The sequence below is a fragment of the Notolabrus celidotus genome, chromosome 14 (genome assembly GCF_009762535.1).
Source record: "Notolabrus celidotus isolate fNotCel1 chromosome 14, fNotCel1.pri, whole genome shotgun sequence".
NCBI lineage: Eukaryota > Metazoa > Chordata > Actinopteri > Labriformes > Labridae > Notolabrus > Notolabrus celidotus.
Window position 1 is genome coordinate 2,780,441 of NC_048285.1, and position 18,128 is coordinate 2,798,568.

An 18,128-nucleotide genomic window follows, 5' to 3' on the forward strand; every position below is an offset into this window, starting at 1 on the left:
CATGTTTGTTGTTATTTTTAAGAAGAATTAGTTCACCAATAAAACATAATTATACTTTTTATCAGAGCTCTTTTACCCTTACAGTTCTGGATTAAGATTCCTGTGTATATATATTTTATTAATTTTCAAATCGGACATCAACAACAACAACAACAAAAAAACAGAAACTGCAAGACAAAAAACAACAACAAAACAACAACAAAACACATCAGTACGAGACAAAGAAGATAAAAGAGAAAAAGACAGAGCACCAAAACAACCCACAAGATACAAACAAAACAAGACAAGAAGACAATAACCTGACAGCCCCCAGATCAAGACTCACAACAAGACAGCAACACCCCATAGCACATGCCGCTCGAGTAGCAAAACACACACTGGCAAAGAGGTAAACATATACACGGCATCATGCCACAAGCCCTCCCCAGAGAAGGAGAGGGCAAACGGCAACCCGCCAAAACAGCAAAAAGAGATGGGAAAATCCAATTCTTATTTATAAAATAGGGTTCAGATTGAGAGGCACTCCGCCTTTTTGTAACAAATCTGTAATTTCATAGGGTAAATAAACTAAGACTGGTTGCCAAATTTCAAAAAAATATCTGTTGTTCCCTTTTAACTTTGCAGAGAGGCTCTCCATTGGTATAACCTTGTATATTTCTCTGTACCACTGTGTCACTGTTGGTGGTTTGTCCTTGATCCACTGAAACAAAATACACCTTCTTGCTAGTAAAAACAATTTCATTAGAAGGGTGTGTTGTGATGGATTAAGATCTAGACCATCTTGTGGAAATCCCAACAGAAACAATGCAGGTTCAAGTTATGTTTTTTTGTTTAAGATAGTATGTACCTCTTTTCTAACGTTTTTCCAGAACCATGCTATCGTACGGCACTGCCATATTGGATTAAGATTCCTAAATCAGGATTTAATTTAAATACATTTTTAAAGAGGAATAGCTTTAATGCAACACAATCATCAGACTTTATAGACTTTAGCTCTCATACCGAGGACTTTAAATGAGCCAGATCGATCACTTTTGATGTTTCTATATTAAATAAACACTTGTTTACATTTCTGCAGTAACATATTGCTATATCAACGTTTTAGGTTTTTAAAATGAGCTGTTTTGCATTTGTATTTCTCTCATTTTCAGGTAGTAGAGGACGTAGAGTGTACAGTTTCACTCGTTTGGGATGAGCGGAATTCTCACCCAGACTCTGCCTTTATATCTCTGTTTTTTCTCTCCTCTTTTTCCTCTTTGCATGTGGATATGATTGGTGTTAAAAGCTAGCATGGAGGAGGGTGGTTGTGGGACACACTGGTGCAGTAAAATGAGGGAAACACTGAATATAACCTTTATAACATAAAAGAAAGTAATGGAGAAATAATCATAATGTTCTCAGTATATAGATCTGCACATTTAAGGAGCTTGTATTACAGAGGTCAGCCTTTGTTAAAAATGTCACCAGGTTTTTATCCACTACTATTTTTCAGCCACCAGGGGGCATCAAATATAAACACAGGTTGGACATTGTAGACTCTTCCCTTGTTTCACCTGCATGCTGTATATTTTTTAAAAGAATATACTAGTTTGTTATCTATTGTGAAAGAACTGATTGTTTTCATTGGTTAAAAATGGACTAACAATCATAACAGAGACAAAGCCAGAGTTTTTTAAAGGCCGTATTAAGATCTGTTTTCATGTATTATCAAATAATTTGCCATGTAACATCTTCAAATGTTGAATTTTAATCATTACTATAAGGCTCTAACATGTGATATTAGATGATTAAAATGTGAATTTGAAGGAGAAAAAGGTACGTAAATACAAATTAATTGGATGTTAAAGTAATTCAAAGCTCCTGTGAGAAGTTTTTGACTGGTGATGAAACAGACTGAGACAAACAGAGACTGACAGCTTTTATTTTGTAATCTTAATGCCTTTAACCGCTGTCAGGTGGTAGGTGTTAAACCAAACGACTGACAACACATTGGAGAGGAAGCCTATGTTACTTTTCCACAGCAATTATTCAGAATAAGTGACACACTCAATGATACACATGTGCAGGACAAAAACAGCAAAGAGAGAAGAGGTACCACTTTGTCCACAGAGAGGGCAAAATCAGAAAGGTCCTCACTGGAGCTTTAAATATAACACATTTATACACAGCGTTAGAATAAAATTGACTTTAGCCATGCAAATCATTCTGTAGTTCTCTAGATGTAGATTATCAAATGTGGTGGTTACTCTTTTTATTTCTCAGTTTATTTTTGGTATTATTAATATTATTATTATTATTATTTTTGTTATTGTTAGTTGTTTTTTTACCTTTTGCACGAACTTAAAACTTTAAATATCAACCTACTTATTTCATTGTATTATTATTATTGTTTATTTTGTATAATTGTTATTTGACCTTTTGCACTTATTTATTATGGAATATTTATTCTATTGTATTTTCACTATAATTGATTTACTTATTTATCTTTGATTTTAAATTATTATCATTTATTGTTATTGTTTTTTTTCGTTCATTCTCTTATTTTGTTTACTTTCACAAAAGCATCACTTGCTTTAATTGTTTACATTGATCTTCTGTATATAATGTGTACAAATTCAAATAAACTGATCTTTGATGATTCATTTACTGATTAAATCGTCTCTTTACGTCGTTTTTACAGCCATAACAGAGGGACTATCCTTAGCAGCGGAAGGCACGGTTGAGCTACTCCGCGGAGGGATACTATATATATAACGAGCAGGGCTCTACCTTCCATCATTGTTTGAGTGAACTGCAGCAGCAGCGGTCCTCCTGCTTTGTGTCTGAACTGACAGCTCTGACCACTAATACCTGTTTATTTACTCACCTGGTTCACCGACAGCTGACTCACCTGGACCTATTTTCCCTGGAGGACACGGTGCTAACGATGCTGAGCTAGCTGTCGGAGGAAATGTTCTTTAATGAAATGAAGAAATGAAGCTCCGCGGATGAATCATCTGTGTTTTCAGAGAGGACACTCATCTTTCCCCCCGAACACCATCGAGATTATCTACATGTCATTGTTAACATGTTACTGTTAGCATGTTATTGTTAACATGTCTGCAGAGACTCACTGTGAGCAGCAGCAGCTATGATGTTAGCTGTAGCATCCTCCTTGTTGTTATGTCACTGTCAGGCTAACAGATAGCTCTCTGTCTGCAGCTGCTCTCTGCCTTCTGCATGCTCATGTCCTGCAGGGCTGGCATCATGTAGACTGTCCCTCTGAAGACGCCTGGAGACCGGGGACAGACTGAATGCAAAGCTGGATTGCGTCCATCCAACTGGGTCAGAGACTGACAGCTGGCACTGAGGACAGTTTAGCTCTGGATTGTTGCTTAGCCATGCTCAGAGCCTTCTGCTGTGTGTGACATTACAAACATCACAGCCTGCTTAATTACAGGGGCATGTAAGTGCAGCATGTCCTGACTGTGACTCTTATTTATGCAGTAATCAGTGAGGACTATTATTCTGCTGATCAGTGGATGAAATGTGCAGAATTTGTGCAAAAAGCTCATCAAATATTCAAAGACAGCTCATCTAAAGGCTGCAAATTACCAACCAAGAGTCCAGGACCCATGTGTGTAATGTACTGCAGCATCTATGAGACTGGGAGCAACATTTTGTGACAGCTCTGCTTAAAATATCCTTCAAACTCTCGCTCAATTATTGAAAAAGCATCCTGTCATGAAATAAACCTGCAGTGCAAACACGAAAGCATCGCCCGGATTGAGTGGACTCAGAGGTTTTACCCACCAGCTGGACCATCAACACCACCACCATGGAGAGTGTGGGGGACTTTGAGTACAGCAGGAAAGACCTGGTTGGACACGGAGCCTTCGCTGTGGTGTTCAAGGGACGACACAGGAAGGTAAATAAACAGCTCGTCTGCAGCGTTTTCTTCCATGCAGAAAAAGAAAAGGGGGCACTCAGGAGAATCTGGGTCAATGCAGGATGCAGTTCTGCAGCAGAAGCAGCATTATGTGGGCTGGCACTGCGTGGCGTGGTGTGGGACTGACTGAACATCAAGGTGAAGCCTGATGGGTGGTTTTAGGGTTTTATGCTCGTTAGTTGTGTAGATGTGTTCATGTGGTTTTGGTTCATTCATGAAACCAGGATGAGTCAGGCAGCAGTGAATGACTTGCTGACGTAAAGAGGAGGGAGGATGGAGGATGGGGTGCAGTGTTTTTCCTTCTTAAGGATGCAAGCCTCCCTTTTATGTAAGAGCTGCAAATTCAGCTATTCTAGTTGTATTCAACCTCGTTTAGGTCACACAGATCTTCAACATGTGAGACCACAACAAGACGAGGATTGTGTCACGCGTAAATCCATCAGAGGCTTCAAAGATGTCTCAAAACAGTCAGGATTTTGAAGCTTCGGGTGGGACAGATATCGATATGTCAACATATTCTCCTCCAATAATCCCTGAACACATCTGCAATCATTACCCATCATAGTCTGACGATGTGATGAACTCCTCTGGGGTCAGACTGCATCCTTTAAGTGATGCTGGTGTAGCTTGTAGTTAGTGTTCATTGACCTCCTTTTCCGTGCAGCATTTAAACCCTCCGTTACTTCCCCTGGAGTAGTGCCGTTCATTCACTTAAAGTAGGGCTCAGATTAGTAGTAGACAGTTGTTACACCAAGGCCACACTCTGGCTTTCTTCCTCCCAATAAAGAAACCTATTCTCATTGTATACTTAGGATTTACGGATCTCTAGTTGTGGAATTGGCATCGTTATTTAGATGTTTAGAGAGTAAAAAGTGAAGTGTTTGTGAGCTGTGCTTGGATGAAGATATCTCTTTATGAAGAAGCCACTCTGTCATTGCATTGCAGTATGTGTCCCTCCTGCTGTTGCTCTCCATACAGGCAGTTTTTCCCTACATACACCAAACCTGCTGATACATGAATGGTCTATACCACTCAGACAAACACACTGCAAAGTCTGCTACCTATGTCTGCTGTGCACATCCTCAAAGATGAATGCAAGATGCAGTATACACATGACCAGTAGGGGCAGTGTAAAGTCAAAGGGGATGCGACAGTGTCAACACAGCAGCATGGACGACAACAGAAGGACGCCACTGCACAGCAACAAACATGCCCATCAAATATATCTGTCCAGAGATTAGTCCTGTTTTGGTTGTTGGTGTAAAATTCTGCAGTTCGGGACTGTTGCGTTCAAGCACAGGGGACAATGTAGGAAAAACTAGGAGGGGGCGGAGCCTGCAGAATGTTCTGTCCATCGTTCATCTGTCGCCTGAGATAGCTAAGGAATCTGCCACTCACTGAGTCAATGAGACCCAACAGTGACCTCTGTTTTGTCTCTCCAGGTAGCTGCATACAGCTGGTGTCGCCCTCTAGAGGTGACCTCCAATAAGACGTGTAGCGCACAGTCAAGTTTGAGTACGGTTATATTCATGATGCATATGTCTAGACTTAGAGGCATTTTGTGTTCGAATGCATCTTTGGAGATTGTTGTGCAATTGCAGAATCGCTGTGTCATGGTATATTGTGATACAGCGATCATACAGCGGGGGCAATCACCAAAATAAGGTCGGTAAAAGGATGCAGAAAGATATAGGTTCAATAGGAAACAAGAAATGCAAGAGTTGAGATCTGTAAATCGATTTTCTCTTGCAGGAGGAGCAGAAAAACTGAGCTTTCTTTCTCAATTCAGTCTGAATTTTGGGAACAAAAGTCACTACAGTAATCTATGTCTTTAAGTTTTCAGAGACAGGATAGGTAAGAAGGAGTTTTGCCCAAATTTGAAAGTAAAAACGTCTCTGTCTTTTCGCTCTTCCAGCAGCTCCTTTCACTTTTTGATACTCTATAAAATACAGTGGTGAGTAAACCACCTTTTAAAACAACCCTCAGAAGCCTTATGAGCTCATCCCGCTGTACTCGGGTGTGGTTATGTATCACAGCGGGACTCGGTGTCGCTGGGATTGTGTGTGAACATGTGACGGTGCAGGAGATGACATCACGGTGCCCCCATCGCTGCTGGTGTGAAGCAGATGGTGCTGAATTCCTCAATGAACGCCACATTAGAGCCTCCCATCATCCCCTGCTGCTGTGGACTCGGCTCCTGTGTCTCTGCTGGGATGATCCCGTATCACTTAATCCTTTCTGACACTGGTATCAGATAGTGTTGTCATAGCATCAGGCGGATGGATGTGAAGCCCAAGCCGGGGATATTACCAGTGACTCTTTTGACTGTTGCTTTAAAAGTGTGACCTTTTGGACCACAAACCACTAATAAAAGTCAACATTTAAAATACAAAATACATATAAAAACCAAAATAAGTCACCAGAAAACTACAAATACGGACAAATTAGGAACAGTTAGCGCTTGATTAGCATTTTAGGTGCATTAATGAAACTATTTTTGAGTAATCTAGTGGTAATTCTGGCACTATTTAACGATGGTAGCTACATTTAAATCGTTAAGGCAACTAAAGCCTCTCTAACAAATGCTTAGAGCTCCCCCTGGTGGCTGGTTGCAGTGTAGTTCATAAAGCCTCCATCGAATGTAAATAAAACTAGCATCCTTTAAGTTAAATGTGTTTATCGTTTGTGAAAAAAGGATGTTAGTCCTGCAGCTCCCAGCCCAGATCGCTTCCTGTGTTGCCAACTTAGTGACTTTGTCTCTATATTTAGTGAGTTTTCAGACCCTTCTAGCGACTCTCTTGCAAAAAAGCGACTAGCGACAAATCTAGCGACTTTTTCTGGTATTAATGGAGACTTTTGGAGAGCATGCATCGTTCTTACTGCACTCAGCGAGCAGTGGATGCTGCTGTGAGTCCCTCCTAGCTGCATTCAGAGCAGGAGGAGTTCACCCCTCAGCATCCAGACTGCTAATGTATCACACATGTACGAAGACACCGCTGGCTGATCCCGCCTGCTGTCTCTTTGTGGTCCATTTAGATAGTTCATGTAGATTATAGTATACAATAAACATGTAGAAAATGTTCTGGTTGTAAAATGTAATGTTTGACTTTGATTTGTTGTAGGCTCCTAAGTGTAGTTAGAAACATATTTAGGGTGTTTTTTAAACCTCTTTTTGTCTCTCCCTCGTCTCTCCTGCAGCGTCCATTACAATTCAAATTACGCAAATTAAGTGATGACGTCATTTAGCGACTTCTAGCGACTTTTATGACAGCCAATAGCCTCTTTCCTCACTGAGGAGTAGGCAACACTGATTGCCTCTGAGCATGCTCCTTTGAGGCAGGTTTTTGGCTTCACTTCTCGCAACAGGAGAAGGAGATGAAGGAGCATCAGGCCCATTTTTCTCCTGAGAGTTTGAGAAGTACATGAAGCTGATTTTAATAACAGTATCTGTTTGTTTTGGAGGGAGAGACACTTGAAGGGTTAAATCTTCTCTGTTAAACCTCGGGAACGATGAACGATGGAAGCTTACCGACATAAAAGAAGGAGAGCGCCTACAACAAGCTCAGCTAACGTTGTTCAGCCTGCAGCTCTTGGAGAAACAGAATTTGTAATCCAGGCGTTCATTGCTGCAGGTTGCAGGTGTTAGCCTTTACACCTCCGTGCAGCAGCACAGCTGTCTCAGCTTTTGTTATGGACGAATAAGAAGAATTGATTTCAATATCGATTTTATTCCCAGCTGATAAATTACTCTTTGTTGCATTGACTGCTGTCCTCCAGTTTCCTGACTCTACCGCACACAGTCCTGTGTATCTATCCCTGCACAGCTCCACAGGCCTCCTTGCCGTGCGTTCAGTGTATTAACTGTTTAAGACGTATCATCCGCGTGTCGTTTGGCCCATTAATAGGTTAATTCTATCCACGTCGGAGGAGCAGGAAGGTCAGAGCCACCTGCATGCTGCAGACGTGATGGATGGCTTCATTGCTCAGGCAGTGTCGAATGTTACACCTGGCATGAGCTCCTGTGACAGACGCTTTAAGAAATGATGCAGAGGCTCAGGAGAGATGAGGAAGCACACTCGGCTAATTATGCTTTTATCGCTGAGAGCTCATTTTCTTCACACTTCGTCAACAAAAATTGCAAAAATTCAACGATTTTAAAGACTATTGCAGCATCTCGACACTCTGCACCCTCAGCCACCGGCACCCTCAGATTCAGACCTTTACGTTAAAGTCAAGGATGCATTCTGAAACCAGAAACTGCTGTTTCATTGCTCTCTCTTCAAAGCCAGACTGCACAGTAAACCTACCTCTCCAAAGATGGGAGTTACTCGTCTGCAGCTTCCGTCGCTTTACCAGACCTCAGACTGCACGATAAGTCACGGTTTTACTGTAATTGCAGTTTTGGCATATGCAATAAGCAAAGTGCAGAACTGTCAGTTCATCGCTGTAAATTTAGGATGGAGGCCATGGGGTTTATTTGGGATTCAGGAGGATCTTGCAAAGTCAGAAATTGTATAAAACAAGGAGGACAGAAGATAGAAACATAGAAACTGTGAGTGTAGGAGTCTTGCACATTCGTGCAGTCCTTATATGGACATGGAAACACATGAATCTGGTAGAAGGGTCAAAGACATGGCATGTCATTTCTGTCGTCCAAAGCATAATTATAATGTTAAAAATATATACAGATTTAAAAATACCACATTACAGTACTCAACTCTCTCCACTTTACCTACTCATATGAGTTTTCACTATAAAAAAAATCAAAGTTAAGGAGCAATTGAGCTCAAAAATACAGAACTGTCCTTCCTGGATAACGTCCGGGCTTAAAATCTAAGTACAAAAATATTCTTAAAATGTCAGAAATCTTAATAAAAGCATTAATTATGTACTGGGGCATAATTGTGTTGATATTTGCAATGATTCTCCACAAATATAGTCACAACACTAATCTTATATACATATTTATACAATAAATACTTTTGTCTACATATTTGGATTTCTGAATGTCCTTCCTGGGTAACACCATAGACTGTAAAAAATATGGACGTAGTATCCGTGACGTCACCCATCTGTTCCTGAGAGCTGTTTTGAAGCAAATCGACGGCAGCAGCCATATTGGTAATGCGGAACTCAACTAGGCAGAGTGTGACGTAGTGTGAGCCTCTTAGCCAATGGCTGTGTGTTCCCGACCGGGAGTCACGTCAGTCATGTCCTTATTTGGGCAAAACTCATAATCTTAATATCTTCTTAACCGTCACGTTAGAAAAAAATTCACCCCCCGTACAGTGTGTGCCATTAGAGAGATTAGCTTTGTAGGGCCAAGCCGTTTTTTAAACCAGGCTGTAAACATGTTTATTAATGCTGCAAAGATCGTCTTTTTCCCATTCATATCTATGTGGTTTCCGGTGTTTCTGCAGCCAGCCTCAAGAGGATTTTCGATGTATTGCAGTTTATATCACTTCCGCATTGGCTTCATCGTTTGAGATCGGAGTTTGCTGCTTGGGTAACACCATAGACTGTAAAAAATATGGACGTAGTATCCGTGACGTCACCCATCTGTTTCTGAAGAGCTGTTTTGAGACCAATCGGCTGCGGCAGCCATATTGCTTCTGTCGAGCCAGTGTGACGTAAAGAGGCGGGCTTTGAGCCTCCTAGCCAACAGCTGCAGTGTTCCCACAGGCAGCTGTGCCTCTCATTGGAAGACTGGTAATCTCAATGTCTTCGAAATTGCCGAATTAGAAAAAAAAATTCACCCTCCTCACAGTGAGAGGACATCTAGAAATGAGCTATTCAGACTACACTCATCTTTTGTACCAGGCTGTGAACATGTTTATTAATGCTGCAAAGATCGTCTTTTCCCCATTCATGTGTATGTGACTTCCGGTACTTCCGGAGCCAGCCTCAAGTGGATCCTCGATGAACTGCAGCTTTTAACACTTCAGCATTGACTCATATTTTTAGACCGGAGTTTGCCGCTTGGGTAACACACATAAAGTGGCTACATATCACCATATTTGGATTTGGATAGTCATGTGACAGGCCATTGCATCAGCCAACAGTTTCTGGAGGACCCCCAAAAGATATCACATGGTCAGAAAGTCTCTCTTAAAATGTTGATATTTTGACCTTTTCAGTCACAGGTGCACTATGTCCTCAAATCATGTGTCTTTCTGGATAACGCTAATAAAACTTTTATAATGTTTATATATTTAAAAATGATCTATTTCATGTTAAATATGACACTGGTGTGTTGAAGGTTAAGCTAACATTTTACACAGTAGGACTAGTTAGTGCCTGATTATAAAGGGAAAATATTGTTTTTGTCCTTCCTGGATAACAAAGATCTTCTGTTACCCAGGACATGTCCTCTGTTATCCAGAGTGGACATGTTAATCAATACAGATTTATATTAGTATATGTTGCTTTTTAGGCATTGACTTGATTTTGTTAGATTATATTAATAACAATATTATGTATTTTTGAACTTTTGTGACATTTTTTGATGTTATTTTTCACATTATTCAATGATAGCAACACTGGTCATTATCATAGATTTTTGTGAAGTTTTTGCCCAAAAATGAACCAATAATATGCTTTAATAAGCTGCAAAGCCTGCAGAGCTAGTTCAGGCAGATAAGGTTTTAGTATAGCTTTTGATATTTAAGGTTAACTTTTGTCCTTCCAGATGCAGCTGTCTAATAAAGAGAGGCAGAGACTTTTCAGGGCCAGGAAGAATGCTGACCCAGGAGCTAGGGCTGAGTATCTTGAGAAAAAGAGAGAAAGGTATTGTGATTTAGTAATGAAATGACAAGGCAGATCAGTTAAAAATAACTTGCAAAAGGCTTAGATATGTTAGTTAAGCAATGTGTCAACTTAATGAACTCATGGACAACACGCCAGAATCTATTCATGAGTCCGCTCTTGAAGCTGGATCTGAAGTTGCATTTCTGCATAAGTTACATTGTTGCATGAAATAAAATCTAAATGGAACGCATCAGGAGGCGAAATGCCTGGCACAGCTCTGCCTCTTTCTTTGCTTCTTCAGTTGATTGAAAGCTATGTTGGGCTAGCATGTCCAGGATGGAGACCGCCATTGTAAGGCATCATAACCCCTCTTTAAAAACCAATGGGCGTCCATATTTGATGCAGTCTATGCTGGTAGCTCCTTGAAGAGAGCGATTTGACTGATGTTTCTTTTTAAAAGCGTCTTTCTCTTTTACAAAATCTCTGCAGGGATTCTTTTCTGTAATGTTTTCATAAACTGAGAGCAACAATCTGAGCCTGTCGGAGGTAAAACAAACATTTCTCAGTGAACACTCTCTGATCAGGCGTATTTCTCACAGGGATTATGTAAGAGCTCGTTGCTGTACCTGGATAAAGCAATCTACTGGAGCTGCTCCAAATGTTTTGCACCAATTAGACATAAAAGCTTTAAAGTATGTTAAAAAAATACGCAAAGGGCCGAGTTTGAAAATCCCAGGTTGATCTCCTTCTGCTGCCGGTCTCATTCTCACGCCGTCAAACACTACACAAGGTCTGGCTGCGGCGCTGCTGACGCTAATCTGTTTGTTGCTCTGTAATCAGCTGTGGTTCATAAATGAGATCACGCATTATTCTGGAAAATGAGAGCTCCTGTTCCTGTCTCTGCAGAGAACTGCTTACTCTGCAATGCTTAACTCCCCATTATGTGGTGCACTACCAAGCCATTAGTTTGGTTTCTCCCCCCCTCCGCCTCCTCCTTTCGGCATTACATGACGGGCCAGCGAGGTCGTCCCTTCTTGTTTTTTCTCTGGGTGTAGTGTCGGCAGCTCGGTCACAGCTGGCTGCGCGGGCTGTCAGTGATCTGGGGATGGATGCAGCTCAGTTGGCAGCGCGTTACAGACACACAAACACACATGCACTCTCACCCTGAGTCACATTCTGTGCCAGGCTTTAGGTGAATGCGGCACCATTCATTCACAACCTCATGTTTACATCAGATGTGTTTAAATTAGGCTGAAAGGAAAGATCATGATCACATGAACTCTTATAGATCGATGTACAGCTCATTATTTCAGCGCCTCTCTGTTTCCCACAAGGGCATTGTGACGGTCTCTCCTGGGGGTTCATTCCTGCGTCCTCAGTTTGTGTGTGCAGAACACACTCCGAGCTCACGTGACCTCCAAAAGTCTTTTCACACCTGCTCCAGGAGCTCATCTGGAAACTTTACCCCTGCAAGGCCTCACTCCCCCTTCCTTTAGCTTTTAGCGTAAGTAGGCTGGCTGCTGCTCGAGCTGTCATCCGAGCGCCTCATCATTCAGCTCGTCATTCAGGTCGTCATTCAGCGCGACTGTCAGAAACTGAAGTGACCCGGTGTTATCGGAACGTATACAATTTCCTTCGTCCTTCTATCGAGCGCTCACACAGAGATGCTGACTGAGAGATTTAAGCCAACCGGCTTTCAGACTACACACACACACACACACACACACACACACACATATTTACATATTTCTCATTTAAAGGAAAATTCTCCGGCCTCAAAGAGCAGGGATGGGCGCTATTACTAAGATTATGCATCCTTATATTTAATGCACTTTTCTTTCCAGTAAGGATGTAAACGACAGTCGGATTTATAAACCATAATTAAAGCTTTAGTTTCACTTATTTGATTAAAAGTAAGTAATCCTCACAGTGTCGGGTTATAAATAAGGCAGCCTCAGCTGTATCAACAGACTGCCTCTGTTAACATTAACATATATCCACAGAGACGAGAAGCCGTGGAGTTATTTCATGCAAACAGAACTGTATTGATCAGACGATGAGACAGTTATCACCCTGAAGGAGAGAGTGACCCCTCTGACGCCCGTATGACAGCAACAAGTCTGCACACTTCCTCCAGCAGTCGTTGAGCGTCTCTTCAGAGAGTCTCAGAAAGCGACGACTGAAGGAAACACACTTTGACTGATGTGATTAGTTGATCTTTTACGCTGGTTGTCATTTCACTTCTTGTTAATCTGTGTCTCTCCTGTCCTATGTGCTCTCTGCAGAAGACAGATTGGGAGGTGGCCATCAAGAGCATCAATAAGAAGAACCTGTCCAAGTCCCAGATCCTTCTTGGCAAGGAAATCAAAATCCTGAAGGTGAGCATGCCCCTTAATCGCTTCTCAGGTATCTCAAACAACGATCTGATGCTGACCTGATGTTAGCGTGCACCTTTGACAGAGGAGAGGCCTCGACTTAATGGATAGAGATGTCATTAAAGAGACTCCATTAGCTGCTGCTAATCTCTTATCGTGTTTGTTTTAACTCAGGAGCTGCAGCACGAAAACATTGTGGCGCTGTACGATGTCCAGGTAAGATTCAAATCTTTCAGACTTTCTTTACTGAGCTGTGTTTATCTCCACTTAGCTGTTTCCTGAGTTTGTCTTTATAAAGAGAGGCAGGTTTGTCAGAGAGCTTTATGGAGCAAGAATGTAAAAATAAGCCATCAGTGAATCTCTTCTAGTTGTCAAACGGATCAATGTTCCTATTGACGAGTCCTTCAGTGTGCTGCTGAGCAAGGCTGCTCTCTGTCTCTCTGACACACCCGGCTGATTCAGGGTTCAACTGTTGCAGTCGTTCAATCCCATCAGTCCGGTCGTCAGTGTTGATCTGTGGAGCTGCAACAAAGTCAGTCTGCTGCATAGAGAGCGTGCACAAAGCTAATAAGTAAAAATAAGGATGTCCGATCGATACCAGCTCCCAGCATCACATTACACGCCAGATAATCAAGACTAGAATGGAGACATTAACCAGAAGGGTTTAGATTTTATAAGACTACATGCTCTCCTGTTCTCCAAGCTTTTTATGACTGGATTTTATTTTTTAAAGGCACTGTAAGGAGTTTTAAGCTGTTTTGAAATAGTCTCTCTCTTATTCTAATGCTTCTTCCTGACCTTCAGAGTAAAAGGAGATTATCATCAACAAGATGAGTTATTTCTTTAGACTGAAACCTGTGTTCAATATTCGTCCATCCCCCTGAAGTGTCTCTATTTAGAGCTCTGAGACGTAAGTTATGAAGCAGGGGGAGTTTCTTTTGACATCATGTTTTGTCCTCATGGCTAATACTGGAGCAAGATTATCAGCTGTTGAAAGTTTTAGACGGAGAGCTCTACAACCAGGGCTCTGCTCGCTAAGAGAGCGAACACGAAGTAAAGTTAATGCCGGCGTGTGAATGCTTCACTGCTTTTTGAGGACTACAGACTTAAACCACACGCACATTTACCTTCTTCAGACATTTTTGGAACACCGGATCTCACATCATGACTTTGCAAAAGATGTCTGAACAAAGAAAAGTCGTTGATTTGCTTGCACAACAAATGCACGCTTTTGCCAGAATAAGAACAACATGAAAACTCCTCACTGTGCCTTTAAATAACAGACATCAGTAGCCTCTTGTAGCTGCAGAAGTTGAGTCCAGCTCAGATGAATCAAACACCTCTGCAACAACTCTCCATCTGCAGGCTTTTACAGAGCAGCGTTACATCTGAAGCAATAATTCACAGTTGAGTAAAAGGCTTTAAATGTTGATTCTGCCTTTCCCCCCACGCCCTTCACACACCTCAGCTCAATGTGAAATTGCAGTTTCATGCATGCATTTCTAAGAATAGACATTTTACAAGACTACAACATCGATACAAACAGCTTCACATGCTCTCGGCTAAACTGGGCAGCCTGTGGAAAGTATGACTCAGTGGGAAAGGGTGCATTGTACTGGATGTGAAAAGCCTGTGTACAGTCTGCTCACCTGAATGCTGGAGCTGTAGTCTCACATCTCATATTCGTGTGATATTCAGCCTCAAATTCATGAGGATAAAAATACTGTGCTCTGAAAATAAACAGTCATTGCTTCAGGCAGGATATTAGACTCTGTGGCTAACACAGCTTTCTCTCTCTCCTGCTTTTATCACCGGTGCATTAAAGATGCTCACGGAGAGAAGTGTCTCCTTTTGACCCATGGTTGTTCTGGATCGAACACGTGATAACAGATCACTGTTCTGTAAAGAGTCAGGAAAAGTCCCTTCAGTTTACATTCTTTACAGAAAGTAAGGCTTTTCTGTAACGTCCTGATTTGACTCATACTCAAGAGTACTCCTGATGAAGAGGGATAAAGGCTGAATCGAAGTATAAACAGTTAAAGTGACGATGAAGCAGTTCCCACATAACAGAGGTCCTTCCTGTGTTTACGTAACGTGGCCTCCCACAGGGACCCTCCTGATCACTCCATCCATCCCCTCATCCCTCCATCAGACCAGCTGATGTAATAAACCCTCCCAGAGGCAGATGACTAAGGATGAGGAGCACAGTCATAACTCAGCAGGCAGGACGCAGCCGAATAGCTTGCCTCCATTAGTGATGAGACTTAGAGAAACAGAGGGCCTGATTTCCTGCAGGATTACGCAGCTGTTTGGAGTGCTTAATTTCCAGCACACAAAGGGTTAAATGCACCACCAACTGTGAAAGGCATAAAGCGTCTCTGTGTCTGTGCTGTTTAAATGAATTTAGATGAGACACTGAGTATGAATTTGGGAGAAATCTGCTGTAAATGTGGACAGATTTGTGCACAGCTGAGAGTGGAGATGCTAACAGCTCATCTCCACAATCGGACACCAAACAAGAGCAAGGGATGCACAACTTTATGGGCTGTGTTTGTGAACTAGACCCTGAGTCAGAGCAGATAATGGAGGCCAATGATGTGCAATTTTTCGTGCACTAGCAGCTGCAATCTACTCTCATACCCCTTTTTGACCAAGGCAGTTTCAGGGCCGGTTCTGAGCCGGCGCTCAATTGAGAACCATTTTTTCCATGTTTCGACTGCAGGTGAACCGGCTCCCGGCTGGGAAAACCGGTTCCAGAGCGGCTCTAAAAGTTGCTGGTCTAGAACTGCGAACCGCTTAAGTCCTAGGGCATGAACCGCCTACGTCAGGGGCGAGGAGCGGGGTTGCTGTGATCAAAAACACAAACCAAATGTGTGTCCGCCGTTCCGTTTCCGTCCTGCAGCGAAAAAATAAAAGAGACTAATGGATTCCAGGGCAAAGACGTGGTCGGCTGAGGAGACAAGCTGCCGTTGTCCACCATCGTTGTTGTTGTGAGGGTTTCCGGTTCGGAAAAGCGGTCATGTAAATCTGACGTCATGACGTGCCTCTTCCACAAACTCGAGCGGGCGGAGAAACAAACGGGTGCCGTGTTGGTTCGCGAGTTCAACCAGCTCTGAACCAGCTCGAACTCCAGCCGGAAATACAACCCAGTCTCATGGAGCATAGCTCTGATTCAGAAAATTGTGCCCACTTGTTAGATTTGCTGACGAAACAACATCCCGATACTAACATTTGCTGGCACCAGTTTGTCTCATAGTTTACACCAAACTCAGCTGATTGCCACAGATTTGAAAGTCACTACCAACAGTGAGGAAAATCTGCACAGTGACAAAGTCCTGAGAAAGAACTGAGTGTTTTCTTTTGAGCGTTCAGCAAAGAACACAAGAAGTGCTGAGGTAGTGCGGTGTGGCGTTCACACATTATGTCACAATGTGGTGCTGAACGAGTGAACACCTCCATTGTGAAACTAAATCAAGCATACAAAGGAGCATAAGCAGTTCTACTCTGTGTTTATTCAGTGTTCAGCTCAACACATGCCGGTCTATGTCCTCTAATAGAAACATATAGAATCAGCTGGAGCTTCAACACAGCCTGATACTTTTAATATGCTCTGTAGAGAAATCAGTTTCACTTTTATTCTAAACGTCCTGAGCGTGTTTATGTTGAACATTTCCTCCTCGTGCATCTCACAATCTGCCTTCATGCTCTCTGGCACACTAAGTTATAGCTGGTGCTACAGCCATGCTAACAGCACTGGGAGCATGTCTGAGAACAGCAACACAAACACAAGAATGTTTCTTACATGTACTGGAGGGGCTTAGGGTGTTAAATGTTGGGGTTCCTCATATTTCTTTTGGAGGTCAAGCCAATTAGCAGCCTCTAAAGTTAAGAAATAAAGCTGATGTGCAAAAAACTGCAGTTCCTTGAGTGTCCACTTGAAGCTGTTTGAAAAAGCCAAGGTATTTCCCCATTAGAGCCCGTATTAAAACGTCCATTTTGACAGCCGAAATAAACATGTTTACAGTCTGAACTGTTGTCTGTTCCTTGAGCTTAAAACTGTGAAATTCAGTCTCTCTATTGTTAAATGTGAATGAAATATTTCTTATATTTCAGATATAAAATAGTTGTGTTTGTTGACTCTCTAGATTTTAGTGTTTTGATACAGTAAGTAAGTAGTTCAACTTGACCTTGAGTCCAATCTTTTTGCTTTATGTCTGCATACAATTAACAAACTGCAGTTTCTGTAGTAAACTGAAAAAGCATTTCACACAATTATTAAGCAGCTGTAAGAAGCTTTCATTGTATGCAACGCTGTAAGGGTGCAAGAATTTAAAAACAAAGCATAAAGTGGTTTAGGGATCTTCTGAGCGTGTTGAGATGTTGGGTGAAGTTTTGAGTTTGTTGGGATGGCACACACTGGTCCTATGTTGCAGGCCTTCCTGTTATTGCTAGAGCCTGATCAGAAGGGTGTCATGTCATGTGTAGTCAGAGGTTTCTGGTGTTTGCAGAAATCCAAAAGCTCCTTAATCTTTGCTTTCAGGTTTGCTGGTGGCAAATCAAGTTTCTCATCCATGCTTGTTTGTTTTGATTTGAGACATGTGCTGCGTTTGTATTTTGCACTGCACCATGGGTGATGTTTTTCAAATCTGCCATTATAGAACTACCTATTGATTCTGTAACATGTGCATTAGTGCACAAATTGGCTAAAGGTACGTGACTGTATATTGCTATAGCATTGTTTAAGCACAGCCCTGGTTGGAGGTTAAATTACTTCATAAACCATCTGTGTTTGTTATATTCATGCTAAGAGTAATGCATCATGGAGTTGGAGTCATGACTTCCAATATGGTGGCCGCCATCGTTGGGCTTTGATACAGTCTATGGTGTTAGCATGCTAGCATTTAGAGCTATTTTACTAGAGACTGAAGAAGTTGAAGGATCTACAGACAGACTAACATCATGCATATCTGCTAATGAGGCTAAAATCTCTCTTATCCCTGAATCTGAAACGTAATCTTATCTTCAGACTCCGCTGCACAGAGACAAGAAGTCAGTCTGAACTCAGTATCCTCTGCCGA

The 18,128-nt window shown here is 41.9% G+C and overlaps 1 protein-coding gene across 2 annotated transcripts in view; it reads left to right on the forward strand.

Annotated features, from left to right (window-relative positions):
• The first annotated feature begins 2,774 nt into the window (after positions 1-2,774).
• Positions 2,775-18,128, forward strand: part of ulk2 (unc-51 like autophagy activating kinase 2) — a 51,522-nt gene continuing 36,168 nt past the window's right edge. Inside the window, exons 1-3 of one of the 2 annotated variants that reach the window (XM_034701160.1) lie at positions 2,775-3,907; positions 12,961-13,053; positions 13,225-13,266. In XM_034701160.1, coding sequence (XP_034557051.1) covers positions 3,818-3,907; positions 12,961-13,053; positions 13,225-13,266 — 225 coding nt within the window. In that variant the 5' untranslated portion in view covers positions 2,775-3,817. The remainder of the gene's footprint in view (positions 3,908-12,960; positions 13,054-13,224; positions 13,267-18,128) is intronic. The other variant, XM_034701161.1, reaches the window with a different exon arrangement.